Source organism: Dasypus novemcinctus, chromosome 7 (genome assembly GCF_030445035.2).
Source record: "Dasypus novemcinctus isolate mDasNov1 chromosome 7, mDasNov1.1.hap2, whole genome shotgun sequence".
Taxonomy (NCBI): Eukaryota; Metazoa; Chordata; class Mammalia; order Cingulata; family Dasypodidae; genus Dasypus; species Dasypus novemcinctus.
Genome location: NC_080679.1, coordinates 65491986 through 65505376, shown reverse-complemented (window position 1 = coordinate 65505376; position 13391 = coordinate 65491986). Strand labels below are relative to the sequence as shown.

Sequence of the window (13391 nt, the reverse complement as noted above, 5' to 3'; positions counted from 1 at the left end):
GCCTTTCTGAGAGCTGTAGGGATATGTGTGCTCAACAAAATATTCCATGGAAGACATTGCCAGAAAGTTTATTGGAGAGGGATCAATTGTAGTCCCTAACCCAATTCTGATCAAGGGTTTCTCTTCATAGGATTTTGACAGATGCGTTCCAGGTGACGGTATTAGAGAAATCACAGACACTTGCTAAACAACCATTGCCCAGACCTCAACTACACCCACCTCCTTCTCTGGGGACGTTGCAAACACAAAGTGGCCATTCTCTGGCTTGCGCTATCCCCACCTCCTTTTCCTCTATGTACCATTCCACAATCTGGGGAATGTTAAGTCTAATGAAAAGGCCCTGCCAGACCTTAGACCCAGAAGGAAAGAAGCAGACCCAAATACTTATCAGAACAGGAATTTTCAGTGGCAGAACCCCCTCCCCTAGAAGTAGATTAAAAACCACACTCACACAGTATGGATATCTTTCTTCTCCAGCACGAAGTGGAGGCTTTCAGAGCTGCCGTCTATTGATCCCCACCCAGGGGTCTGCACAGTAAAGAAATCACTCGCTGAAAGCTTTGGTTTTGCCCTAAACTTGTGTTTCCATGATGCACCATTGTATTGATGCATTTCACAATGGGTTAGTGCTTGGGGTTCACTGTTGGTTATTTTGATCAGATTACTGAACAGATATTGTAATTAAAACTTGCTTAAAGGAGAGTACATTGGTCAACTGGATTGTCTGGATTCACTGAAGAACAGAATTTCAATCTAATGTCTTTTGCAACTTTGTTGAAAGACAGGACAGTATAATATGAGGTACTGGGGTATAGTGGGAGAAACCCTGGTTAAAGAATCAGATAGCTCTGACTCTTGTGCTTAGGAGCAGTGAAAGCCTCAATTTCCATGAGCATAAAATGGGGATAATATGTAGGTCAGCAGGTTGGTGTAGGAGGAAATGGGATAGTGTACATAAAATCCCAGGTACATAGAAGGGATTTCAGAAATCTTGTTTCCCCATATTTATTTGTTTTCCTTTCTGAATAAATATAATATTCAAACATAGTGGAGCTTAAGCTTCCATTCATTCAAAACTTCATTCAGTAAATACTCTTAAAGCACCTGCTATGAGCCAGGGACATATGATAGGATAAAGTTTCTACTCTAAAAGAGCTTATAGTCTAGTGGTTTATATCCTACAGTGCTCCAAGGCTAATATCTTGACTATAATTTGTCCTTGTAGAGCAGGAAGGTTAGTCACTTGATAACTCCAGTTAGATGGATGTGACTTAGTATCTTACTACTGTTATTTGAGTCTTGTATTGTGCTAGGTATTTCACAGTGTGTCAATAATGTAGTATCACAAAGACTCTTTGTTATGGCCAGGGGAAGCTACATAACTCTCAGTCTCTAGTGCAAAATGAAAATGTGGGTTCCCTTGTTCAAAAATTATTAAGCATTTCAAGTTAGTGAAAGTAGAGCATTAAACCAAGTATGGGTTATTCTGAATGTGAGGCTCCGTGTGTCTGCACAGGTCCCTCAACCACGAAGAGGCCCTCACAAGAGCTGTATTGGGCTCCTTCACTTATTAGATCAGGGCTTTTGCACAAGCCACATAACTATTCTCTGTCTCACTTTCATTATCTAGAATATGGGGGTTAATAAGAGTACATATCTTATAAGTTTATTTGAGAATTAAATCAAATGAGTTATTAAGTGTTATATATTTTAAATTAAACAAAACCTGAGACTTGCCACCCAAGAAGGAATCATCCTTGCAGAGAGCTTGAGAAGGAGAATTTCTGGCTGAAGAAATAATTGAAAGGCCCTGGCGTATTTTAAATACCTTCCAGAAGGCCAATGTGCAGGAAGTATAGTGCATGAAGAAGACAGGACTAGGGGAAGAAATGTAAGAAAAGGTAGGGGTCAGATCTGGAATTTGCATAAAAGATAATTACTACTCAGATTCTGACTTGCATACCCCATATGATGGTATGATGGTTGAGTTCATATGTCAACTTGGCTATGTTATGGTATCCAGTAGTTTGGTCAAGCAGCACTGGCCTGATTGTTACTGTGAGGATATTTTATGGATTTAAATAATCAGTCAGATGATTGCATATATGGCTGATTACACCTACACTCAACAAATGAGATTTCCTTTAGTAATAAGAGAAGTCTCATCCAATCAGTTGAAGTCTGTAAAGGGAGATCTGAAGATGTCAAAAGTCTAAAAGAAGAATTTCTCTCTCCACTTTGGTCAGCCAGCTTCTCCTGTGGAATGCACTGGAACCTTCATGGTGTTCCCAGCTTGTGGTCTGCTCTACAGAATTCAAGATCCCTGATTAAGGCAGATTTGGTACTGGGAGTGAAGTGCTGCTTTTGAAAATACCTAAAATATGTTGAAATTGCTTTGGAATTTGATAATGGGTAGAGACTGGAAGAATTGTGAGGGCTCAAAAATGAGTGAGACCTATGGATAATGTTTATATCATCTTTAGAGAATACATAATTTGGTATGAAAAGAGTGTTGATAGAAATATGGACATTAAAGTTACTTCTGATCAGGCCTTAGAAGGAAATGAATGTGGAAATTAGAAGAAAGGTGATCCTTGTTATAAAATGGCAAAGAACTTGGCAAAATAGTTTTCTGACAGGTTGAAAGTGGAACATATAAATGTGAACTTGGATATTTAGCTGAGGAGATTCCCAAGTTCAGTGTGGAAAGTGCAGCCTGACATTTCCTCTCGCATTATAGTAAAATGCTAGCATTATAGTAAAATGCTAGAGGAAAGGGATAAACTGAGAACTGGAAACTTAAGCACAAAGAACCAGAAATTAATGGTTTGGAAAGTTCTGAGCCCATCCTGATAGTGTGTTCTGAGATTAGGGCCAGAATCAACTCTGTCAGGGACCTCCTTGAGCTTTCAGGAAGTGAGTACCCAGAGAGCATGTTCCATGTGAGAGCTTAACTGAACAAACCTTTCCTAAAGTGGTATGTCTGAACATAGAAATAGTAGCCATTTCAGTGGAAGTCAGGATTGGAAATAGTTATCCAGGAAGGATCATGGAAAGTTATATTGTCTGATGGTTTGGACCCACTTGAACTGCATGGAAAGCTGACAAGGTTTTTGTAAAATTTGTATAAGCAGAACCACAGACATCATGGACTGAAGGATAGAAAAGGGATGAATTGAAGGAAGTATGACTTGAAGGGCAGAACCATGGAAGCAAAGGTCTTGTCTGAAAAGATCTCCTCAGGCCAAGAGTATAGACTCCCTACCCAGGCCACCCAGGCCCGCCCCTGAGCTTGGAGGAGGCAGGTCTTCTCCCCTGGAATTTGGATGGGATGGGCCGTGTGCCCTGTTGTTCAGGGAAAGTGCCACTATCCTGATGTTCCATGCTCAGAGATGGTTGCTGAAGAATATGACCACCACACAAGTGCTCTGAAGGGGTGAACTGCCACTCTATCAGGTCTGGAGGACAAAATATTGTTCCACAGATGACTCTAAGATCTCAATATCTAATGGCGTTTTTATTTTTGACCTATAACCCCTATTTCCTTCGAAGATTTCCCTTCTGTGATGGAATTGTTTATCCTATGCCTGTTCCACTATTGTGTATTTGAAGCAGGTAACTTGTTTTCTATATTTTATAGATCCACAGACAGAGGAGAATTTTTTCAAAGATGGACCATATCCATAAACAATTTTGATGAGATTTTGTACTTGGTATTGCCAGTGAAATGGCTAAAGACTTTGGGGATGTTGTGATGGAATGCATGTGTTTTGCATGTGGTAAGAACATGTCCTTTTGGGGTCCAGAGGGCTGGGTGTGGAGATTGAATTGGACATGTCCTTGATTTTGTTCCACATTCTGATGGGTGTGGATGCTTTGTAAAGACGATCTCTTTAAGATGTTACTTCTGTTAAGGTGTGGCCCCACCAAATCAGGTTGGTATTCAATCTGGGTTACTGGAGTTCTTGATAGGTAGAATGAAAGTCAGACAGAGAGAGAAGCCAGGAGAGGTCACACATACATTGCCATGACAAAGAAGCCAAAGACCAAGGGTCATCGGCAGCCAGCTCCAGAATGCCATAGTCCTCAGGAAGAAAGCATTACCTTGCTGACTGCCTCGATTTTGGACTTCTAGCTTTAAAACCATGAACCAATAAACTCCCATTGTTTAAGCCAACCCAATGTATGGTATTTGTTTTAGCAGCTGGAAAATGAAAACCCCTCTTAAACAGAATGAGCTGATTAATTTGAATCAACAAATAAATCAGAAATAACTATAGCTAGACTCCCATCTCATTCCTTTAGTGGCAGATTACAAATGATTTCTCCAACTCGTGAGTGAACTTAGTAAAATAAAGAAAAAAAATAGACAACTGAACTTCTAATGCCACGTACTGGAATCTCTAACACCTAGAGGTATATTTGCAGTGCAACACAAAAGCCACATGCAAAAGCTAAAACACAAACTAAAAAGAATCCCACAAAAGCACAGGAGCATACTGAGTCACACAAAACTTTGGCACCATTTTATTGTCTCATCCTTCATACCCACTTCACCACTACCCAGTGACACACATCTGCAGCCAATCTGGCATAAGCAAAACAGCATCCCTTTTCATTTAACAGATAAACCAACCCTTTTATGAACCATCAAGGGATAGCTAAACCCTAACTACCATAAAAGGCATGCATGTTTCACAGAAGAAACCTAGGGGTAGGATTCAAAATGTCAGAGGTGGAGTTAGATGAAAAGAGATGGCAGTAAGACATCATAAACCATCATACCTTGTGCAGCTAACTCTTTCCACCTCCCTTTGTTTTGCTGAATGATGTCCACCAGGTTGTTTTTGAAGCTCTTCAGGTCCACTGATGTAAGGGCGTAGTCTGTAGAACACAGTCCGTCGCTCACGCTGGTTTTCACATTCGATCGTCTCAGTGCATCAGCAACATGGAACCCCCCGTAGGTGCTTGAGTTACCAATGACAACAAAAGAAACCAAAAAAACCCACAAAGGTTAGATATGGGATGAAAGAGCACAACAAATTGGAAAAGCTTCAGGGCGGCAGGGGCTCAGCCCCAGTTTTGAGCACACAGTCCACCTTCCTCCATTCCCTCTCCACCCAGAAAGGACGGAAATGCAGCCTCCCAGAACAGCAGGTCTGCGTCCGTATGTCTCACAGGGTATCTATGTCCTGAAAGGAGTGGGGTGTGGGGTTCTTGAGCAGCAGAACCTTGTGTTGAGCTTAGTGTGAGTCCACTGGGGGATGTCAACGTTCCGGAGCCCAAAGGGGGTAGTAGTACCTGCACCTTCCTCAACAGTTAAATCTCCTGGTTAAAACTTTTTCAGGTAGGACATTCCCTCAGTTTCTTCATTAGGACAGCATTTAGGGAGTCTGTTGGCATGTCATTATGAAAAGTTATGGCACCAGAGGGGCTAGAATTAGCATGATTATGCTGCAACTGGATGTTTTACATACATGGTTCAAATAAATTTATTAATGAAAAAAATCCAGTTTGAAATATTTTAAGTTCTAAATATAATAGATTTTTCTGGGGCATGTTACACACATCTGTTGAATTCATGTAAGGTAAAAGACTAACTCTGATACAGGTATATTACTAATTATACAAGTGGGTGTGATTAGTGTATTTATAGGCAAACCAACTAATTCCCCCTACCCTGCTACTGTCTGTTACTACTGTATACGTTACTATATCCAGAAAACAAAACATATTTGTCCAATGAAAACTCAAATAATTTTATTCTCCTGGGTATTAAATGTAATTTTATAAAACATTTTAGTTCTTTGATATTTTTCTTAGTGGACTTGTTATTTACAAAGGCTGATGCAATGTAACAGAAGCCCACTAGGTGGCAATACTACCAAATAATTCTTCTAAGAATTTCCTGCCTAAAAGTAAGAAATAACAAGAATTATAGGCAAAAGGTTTTTAAACTTCACAAAGATGAAAAATGACACACACACAAGAACAAAACTCAAACCTGTTTGTCCCAAAGGAAGAAGCTTCAGCTTTTGAGGCTTCCTCTATAAGAGGAAAAACAATTTTCTCCATTGAGTCAGTCAGAAGAGAAAATGTTGGCTCTACTATGAAATCAATGAAACCTTTAAAAAAAAGAGATAAATTCACGTTACAATTTCCTGACTTCTAAGATCAGTGATAGGAAAGGTTCTCTGATGTTTCTGGCTTAGCAAATATCAATTACAATATTGGTTTAACTTATCCCTTGATATATATATTTGAATCCAATAACATCATCTTTAGAAATGATAGCTTAACTGCTTTATAAAATAATCTCTCAGTCAGTGGAAGTGACATAACACGAGCTTTTTAACTTAAATATATTGGCTTTCCCATTACATATTCAGCCTGAAACTATTATTAATAACAAATTCAGACCAACCAAGAGCGAATATGTATTTTCTTTCAGTGAAGAATGATTACTCTTTTGAAAGGTTTCTTCCTGTTGACTTTTATTATTGACCAACAAGATATAATATCTAAGCTTCACAAAACTAAATATTTGAATTTTTTTCCCTCAGGCCATAGGAAAGTAATCCCTTTGTCTCACTATATTAGTCAGAGCCTTCTGCCGGTGTGTTAATATTTCAAATTGCTGTTTATTATTCTCTGGAGGTAAAGTGTTAGTTCACAGCATGTGGGCGTGTTCTGTCAAATCGGCAAAGAGAACAGTAACATCTCTGGGAGACAGCATTAATCCTACCACTTTGAGATGTCAGGATTGAATAAAGACTTATATTTAAAGTACTCAACAAGATTTTTAAAAATGACACAAGGAGAGAATGGGGCATTGTCCTCTGGGGAGCACTTACCACCCAGTGTTTAGGTGCAGGAGGAGACAAGCTCTGTGTATACTTCAACACCCCCAAGAACTCAGGAGAGGGGTGGTGTTTGAAATCAAGGGCGGATTGCCTAAATACGTTCAGGGTACAATGGATTACCATTTGATTATGGAATAACTGTGGAGGAAGGCTTTTTAAGTGATAGTGTACCCGAAGATATACTTCATCCAGCCAGTGCTTAAAGTAACTCATATTTCAAATAATTGGATTACTCATAGCATATATTAAGGCATATATTTTATTCAAAAAGCCCTAATAGTTTTGTATTCTAACTGATACCTTCAAGAAAAAGCAATGTTAACCGGCCATCCTGGGTGCTACTTCTAAGGGTTAAATGTCTAGAATATGTAGATTGTCAAATGAAGCTTCACCTCTTCTAACATGGCAGCAATTTATACTGCAGAAGTGAACCTGAGAAACTTAGATCCTTGTCTGAATGCCAGAGGAGATCCTTAGCCTGACAACCTATTTCATGTCTGCTAAACAATGACAGGCGCCCGTGTGTTTTGTTCCCGAGTAAAACAACCGTTAGCACATGGGTCGGAAGGAGAGGAGGGTCAAACCAAGAAGCCTAACTGCATGACTGCTAGGTACTAGAGCACAAGAACAGAGATAAGGTGAGGGTTCCTTATGTTTTTTGATAGACCATTAAATAATGAAGATGCTGGCTCTGGGAATAACTATTCAAATATTTGAACTATGCAATGTGGCAAGAATGTTTTAATAATGAACTGGGCTTGAAGTCCCTAACAAATACAGATGATAGGAATGAATATGGTTTGGAGCAATATTATTTTATAATAGTCAGAAAATATGAATTTTTCCCCAAAGCATATGAAATAGTACATTAAGCATGCTCTGCAAATTTAGTAATAACAGGATACACATATCAATGTTTTCATTGAATTGTCCTATGTCCAAAGGATTCAGTTACACAAAACAGTAACAGAAACAAAACAACAAAAAAATCCTCTCTTGCATAAGTTCACTATTTTGTAAAATGTTTTACAACCAGAAAAATGATTACGTTAACTAAAGCTATTGAATTGATTTTGTGAGAATGTTTCATTAGTTCTTAGCATTTAGCATGATGAAGATAAAATTTATCTTGAAGTTTTCATGTAAGTCAAGCTTTTGAAAACTGAGAAGCACACACCCACTCTCCATAGCCAGCAATCTTCAGTATTACCTATTTGTGACTGGGCCACCATCGTTGACTTCCGATCACAAAGTGGGGAAAATGGAAGCCCTAATTCAGCTTCTTTATCTCCCTGGAGAAAGGAAAGCTCATTAGCAGAAACTCAGGTTGAAGCATCTCACATAACGAACAGCCTAGGTCAAATACCTAAACAAGACCCATCTTTCATTTTCAAACTGGTACTTAAAAAAAAAAAAAATCAGAAGCTATAGTCCAAGTCTGTATAATTTTATTCCAAAGGTCTCCTTTTGGAAACATATTACGGGGTGAGGGGAGGCGGGAGGGGGGTTGCATATGAATATTTTCAGCACCTTGAAATTCTGCTTAGGACTTACAATGCCATGATTGTAAACCTTTGCTCTTTGGAATTTTCTAAAGTCATCATAAAATACTCATTTCAGTGTGTTACTTGGAATTTAATTAATAATATAGCTCATGAATTTTTCTGCTCTTTTTCTTCTTTAATGCCAAATACATCAGTGGGTCTTTGGTATCAAGGCTCTGTGATTGGTCTTTTTGAAATTACAAGTGTATGAGCATTTTTTGAAACCTCTTCCTACTCATTATCCAAGTTGTCTTGAATCCCCAGCAGCAAGTTCTAAGTAATATCTTCAGCATTCATATATTATGCCTGCATAATTTTATTTTAACATATTCTCAGAGAAAATGGAAATGTCAATGATTTCTTTTTTTATTATTTGATCTTATCTAAAGTAGATTTGTTGAGCACATATTTGAAAGAATTCCACTTGTATTTGGGTTTAACATCTTAAGAACTAATTAATTTCCACCTCCTAAAGTTAAAAGAGACTGCTCTGGGCAAAGCTTTATTATCACAAGATTTATCAAACATTTGTTTATGCATTCAAGGTGACAAGCTTACCTCAGGAAGAGGAAAGAGGATATTTTACTTCCTCCTGTTCATTTCAATTGTCTGGCCATTTAAAAGAATGCTTTAGGCTCTATTTTCTCCTAAGCTTTTGGTTATATATCTTCATGTCCTCACACAGCCTTGCCCAATCTTCATCTTAGGACACAAGGTCAGTTTCCAAAATTGAGGAAAAGAGAGGGGGACCTTCACTTTTACTTTGTGTAAAAATGCACCAACCTGTCTAAGGACTTCATTCTTGTGCTCCGCTTCCTGGAACATTGTTTCATCATATTCTTTATAACATGACAATATGTGGCCTTTAAACTTTCATTAACTATTTTCTGGTGCATTTCCCCTAAGCCATGCCTCTGACTATGAGCGTTATATGGAGAAATTTTGAAATAAGAATGGTTCTGGAAAATATAGATAGGGTTACTAAACAAGACAAAGTAAATACAAACACTTCACAAGGTCATGGCATGGGAGAGAAAATAGGTGAAAAATTCTGCAACCTCTCCCAGCAACCCTCTGATTCCCCTAGAGAATAAAAACATCAATTCCACTTAGAATTCCTATTTCTACCCAGCTTAAGGAACCGACGGAAGGGGATTATTAATGCCATCAGCCGTGGAGTAAGAGGACACAGGGTTAACTGCCTGCTCTTTGCTAGGCCATTTCTGTTACTTCGGGCCTATCACAGCCTTTGCTGAAATGAATTTTCATCTGCTACCCAACTTTTTACTTAGCTTAGAAATAAAGAGGTAACAGTATATACCTAATAGGATAATCCTGTAGTTATCTAAGATAATTTGTGTGAAGCCTAAGGGCAATGCCTACTGTTTAGCAAATAGGAGATGTTAGCTTATAAAAACAATTCATAACAGTAACAAAAACAGTGCTGCAGATTAAAGACATTCATGTATGTCCTGGATGATGTTGAACCACTGCACAAAGGTTAGTACTTTATTTAGTGTGTAATAGGGATGCATTGGCTTTTTCTTTTCTTTCATTTTTCTAGCAAGGGATTGACATGACAGGAGTTCTAATTTTGAACGATTAATTTGTCATCATTGTGTGGGATGGCTTGGGGTGAGTTAAAGATGACTCTTCAGCTTAAAGCCTGAATGAAAATGAGCCTGTTGATGATTAGGAGGAGGAATAGATTTGGATCCTATTGTGGATTCTATTTTTAACATGTCGAGAATAAGGTATAAGAATGATAATAATATTTTATGTTAAAATATAAATACTATTAGTATTGTTATTTAATAGAAATAAAGGTTCTTATAGACATTATGGGAAATATGATATTGCAAACACTTATTTTATATATGGCAAATATAGCTGATCAGTTTTATTGGCAAGGTGCTGCTGACATTTTAAAGTCATAAATTTACTAGGTTTTTTTTATACTATATGATCCATTTTCTTTGGTTGACCCAAAAATGACCATTTGGGCCTGAAGAAGTTATTACATTACTTTGCCTTCCATGTACTAAATTTTATAGAATGCTAGATGGCAACATTATCATTACCATAAAGTGCTCAGGCATTTGACACATGTATGCAGGGTTGATCTTCTTATATGTAGAGTGAGAGACTTGATTTTATATTCTACTTGCTTCTTGCACCCCACAACTGATTTAGAATGTTATATTTTCACTACTACAGCACACTCAATAGTAAATGCATTAATTTTTAATTAATTTATAAATATTTCAAAGTGTTATTTATTCCTTAGGGTGAGTGCAAGGATCAGTAGGACTTTGAAGGAACCTAAAAGTACAAAGTAGATACTACTAAGGCAGAAGGAAAAGATATACAAAAGCAAAGTCCCTTCATATAAATTTGAACAATTTTGCAATTTTCCTTACTCTGTCCTTGAATTGGAAACATTTCCTTTCCATCAGTATGAAGACAGGGGTCAGAGTAATAAGCACTCTGTAAGGCATATCATTTATATTTTCTTTGGGGGTTGTATTTTCATTTGAGGATGCTGCCACCATGAGGCCAAACATACTTCCCCCCCCCAAACATGGATTACTAATCTCATTAATTAATCAGTGCCACTCAATTATGCCCTTGGGTCTCTGCATTGAGTTCGTAGGGGGATAAGCCTAGGGAAGGTGGAGAAAGTAGTCCCATAACATCCAAACACAACACATTGTGCTCAGGTCTAACAGCTTATGCCTGTCTTACTGATTCCCTTCGATATTGTTGAGGTTTCTTCTTTAAAAGGCCTTGACAAAATCTAGTATTTGTTTTTATGCTTTCCCAGCAGTATAAAAGCTCTGAAAGCTGTCAAAAAGGTATCAAGTCCAATGGTTTAACAGCATTTTTTTCTTCACCTTTGCTCTGAAGTTAAAGGAGTTTCTATAGTTTCAAAGAAATAAAGAAGGTAGGAGAGGGCATTGAAACCTAAGTTTTAGTCCTGGAAGCAAGATCAACAACAAACATATAGGAAGACCCAGACCACAGTTTTGGGGCCACTATGGGAAGCAGGAAGGGCTGCACTAGTTTAGCCATTTTTGAACTTGTAAGTGATTTAGGCCATCTAAATACCTTCTTTCATTCCTTGTAAAGATGGACCCTCTGAAATTCTAAGAAAGTCATCAAAATTTCTTAAATGTTTAATGATTATTATAGCCAACACATTCATTTTCTGGAAAATATATGATATAGCACAATTTTATTTTTGTAAGTATTATAAATATTTGATGAAACAGTACACCTTGTGTAATAAATGTTTATAGCACTTTTATGCCTCTAACTGTAGGCTTCAACTTAAAATTTTAAGTTATTATCCTGGCTTATATCTAGTTTCTTTACATTTGTGATTTTTTCTTTTTTTTGATGCCTGATCCTTGACACTAATAACCAAAACATTTTTCATCCCATGGACTATACAATTTACTTGGAAATAAAGTACTTTATACTACTTCTAGCAACATTGAAAATAGAGGGAACTGACTGTATGAAACTTATGGCAAAATAATCATTTTGACCATCTCTTCCAAATGAATTGCCTTTCCAATGTTTTATTCTCATTGACTGAAAAGGTAATACTTATTGGCAAATGTAAATTTTTATTAGATGTAGATTTTTTTTTAAAGGCATGTCACAAAACACCTGGTTGAAGAACGGAAAAATTCACTTAATTATTGAGTTTATCTAATGTGAAAGTCTGCATCTGGTGAATCCCAAAAATGATGGTTTTTTAATTAATCCATGTCTGTGGGTGTGAGACCCTTTGGTTGCATTAGATTTGGTTAAGGGACCTTGATTAGATCACTTGATTAAATCACTTTTGATTGGAATATATCAATGAGGTGTGACTCAGGTTGAGTCTCTGCCCTTTTAGTGGAGCTTTATATAAACAGAGACACAAAAAAGAGATACACAGAGAAAAAGGAAGCTGCCATCTTGAGCATACCATGTGAGAGATAGGACTGCAAGAAGACAGAAAAGCCTGGAGAGGTTACAGAGTCTAAAATCAACAGAGAACAAAGGCATGGAAAGTGGCCCCCAAGGGTCTGGGCCCAAAGAGCAGCTCGAGGCTGAAGAGACAAGCCATATGCCTGACAGTTCACAGCTAGACTCTGGGAGACAGTGAGCCTGGAGGGGAAGGCAGGGACATTGGCAGAGATTGGCTGCCATTTTGCTTTGCCACATGGCAGGATGCCAGGATCACTAGTAGCTGACTTTGGTGAGAAAGCATCTCTGCTGATGCCTTGATTTGGAAATTTCATGAACTTAGAACTGTAAGATTTTACCCTAAATAAAATTCCCATTATAGAAGCCAACCGGTTTTTGGTACTTTGTATCAACAGCCCTGTGGCAAACTAAGACATCCGTATATGATATGAACAAATTTTAATGGAAGTGTCTAATTATTTCATTTAATTGTATTAATTTCTTGTTATCTTGCCATATCTTGAGTATGGCTATTCGAGAAGGGAATAAGGAGCAAAAACTTATATTCCTTTACTAATGGTTATTTTCTTAACTGGTTCCTCTATGTCTGATCTCTCAGTCATAGTTGTAAGGAATGGAAGCTTCCAAACCACCCATTAGAGCTAGAGGGCAGAGGCAAAGGGGTTGACTTCAGTGAACACAACAAGAGAGGACATTAATTATACTGATGAATTTCACAAGCTGTTGTGAAACCGGTCTAGGAGAGGAGGAACTACTTCACCTTCTTCACCATCAGTTGTTTACTCAACAGTGAGAAAAAGAATTTTTCAAGACAGCAAATTCTGGATACAATTTTGATCTCCTCTGCTAACAAGACCCACCTTAGGGAACATTCATAGGGTTTCTGAGGTTACAAATAGCTTGGTGGCAATTTCCTCTAGAAATGCATTTTATTTCAACAATTCTTAGACAATGTCTATCTAAGCCCAGTGTTAGTCCAAATGAGCTCAGAAAATAAGAAGAA

The 13391-nt window shown here is 37.8% G+C and overlaps 1 protein-coding gene across 8 annotated transcripts in view; it reads right to left on the bottom strand.

Moving 5' to 3' along the window:
- PDE1A (phosphodiesterase 1A) overlaps positions 1 to 13391 on the bottom strand; it is a 609100-nt gene that overhangs the window by 100770 nt on the left and 494939 nt on the right. For all 8 annotated transcript variants that reach the window (XM_071216230.1, XM_071216229.1, XM_071216231.1 and 5 more), the window contains 3 exons: positions 8074 to 8155; positions 6005 to 6125; positions 4786 to 4967 (listed from right to left, as the gene is read on the bottom strand). In XM_071216230.1, the coding sequence (XP_071072331.1) occupies positions 4786 to 4967; positions 6005 to 6125; positions 8074 to 8155 (385 nt within the window). The remainder of the gene's footprint in view (positions 1 to 4785; positions 4968 to 6004; positions 6126 to 8073; positions 8156 to 13391) is intronic.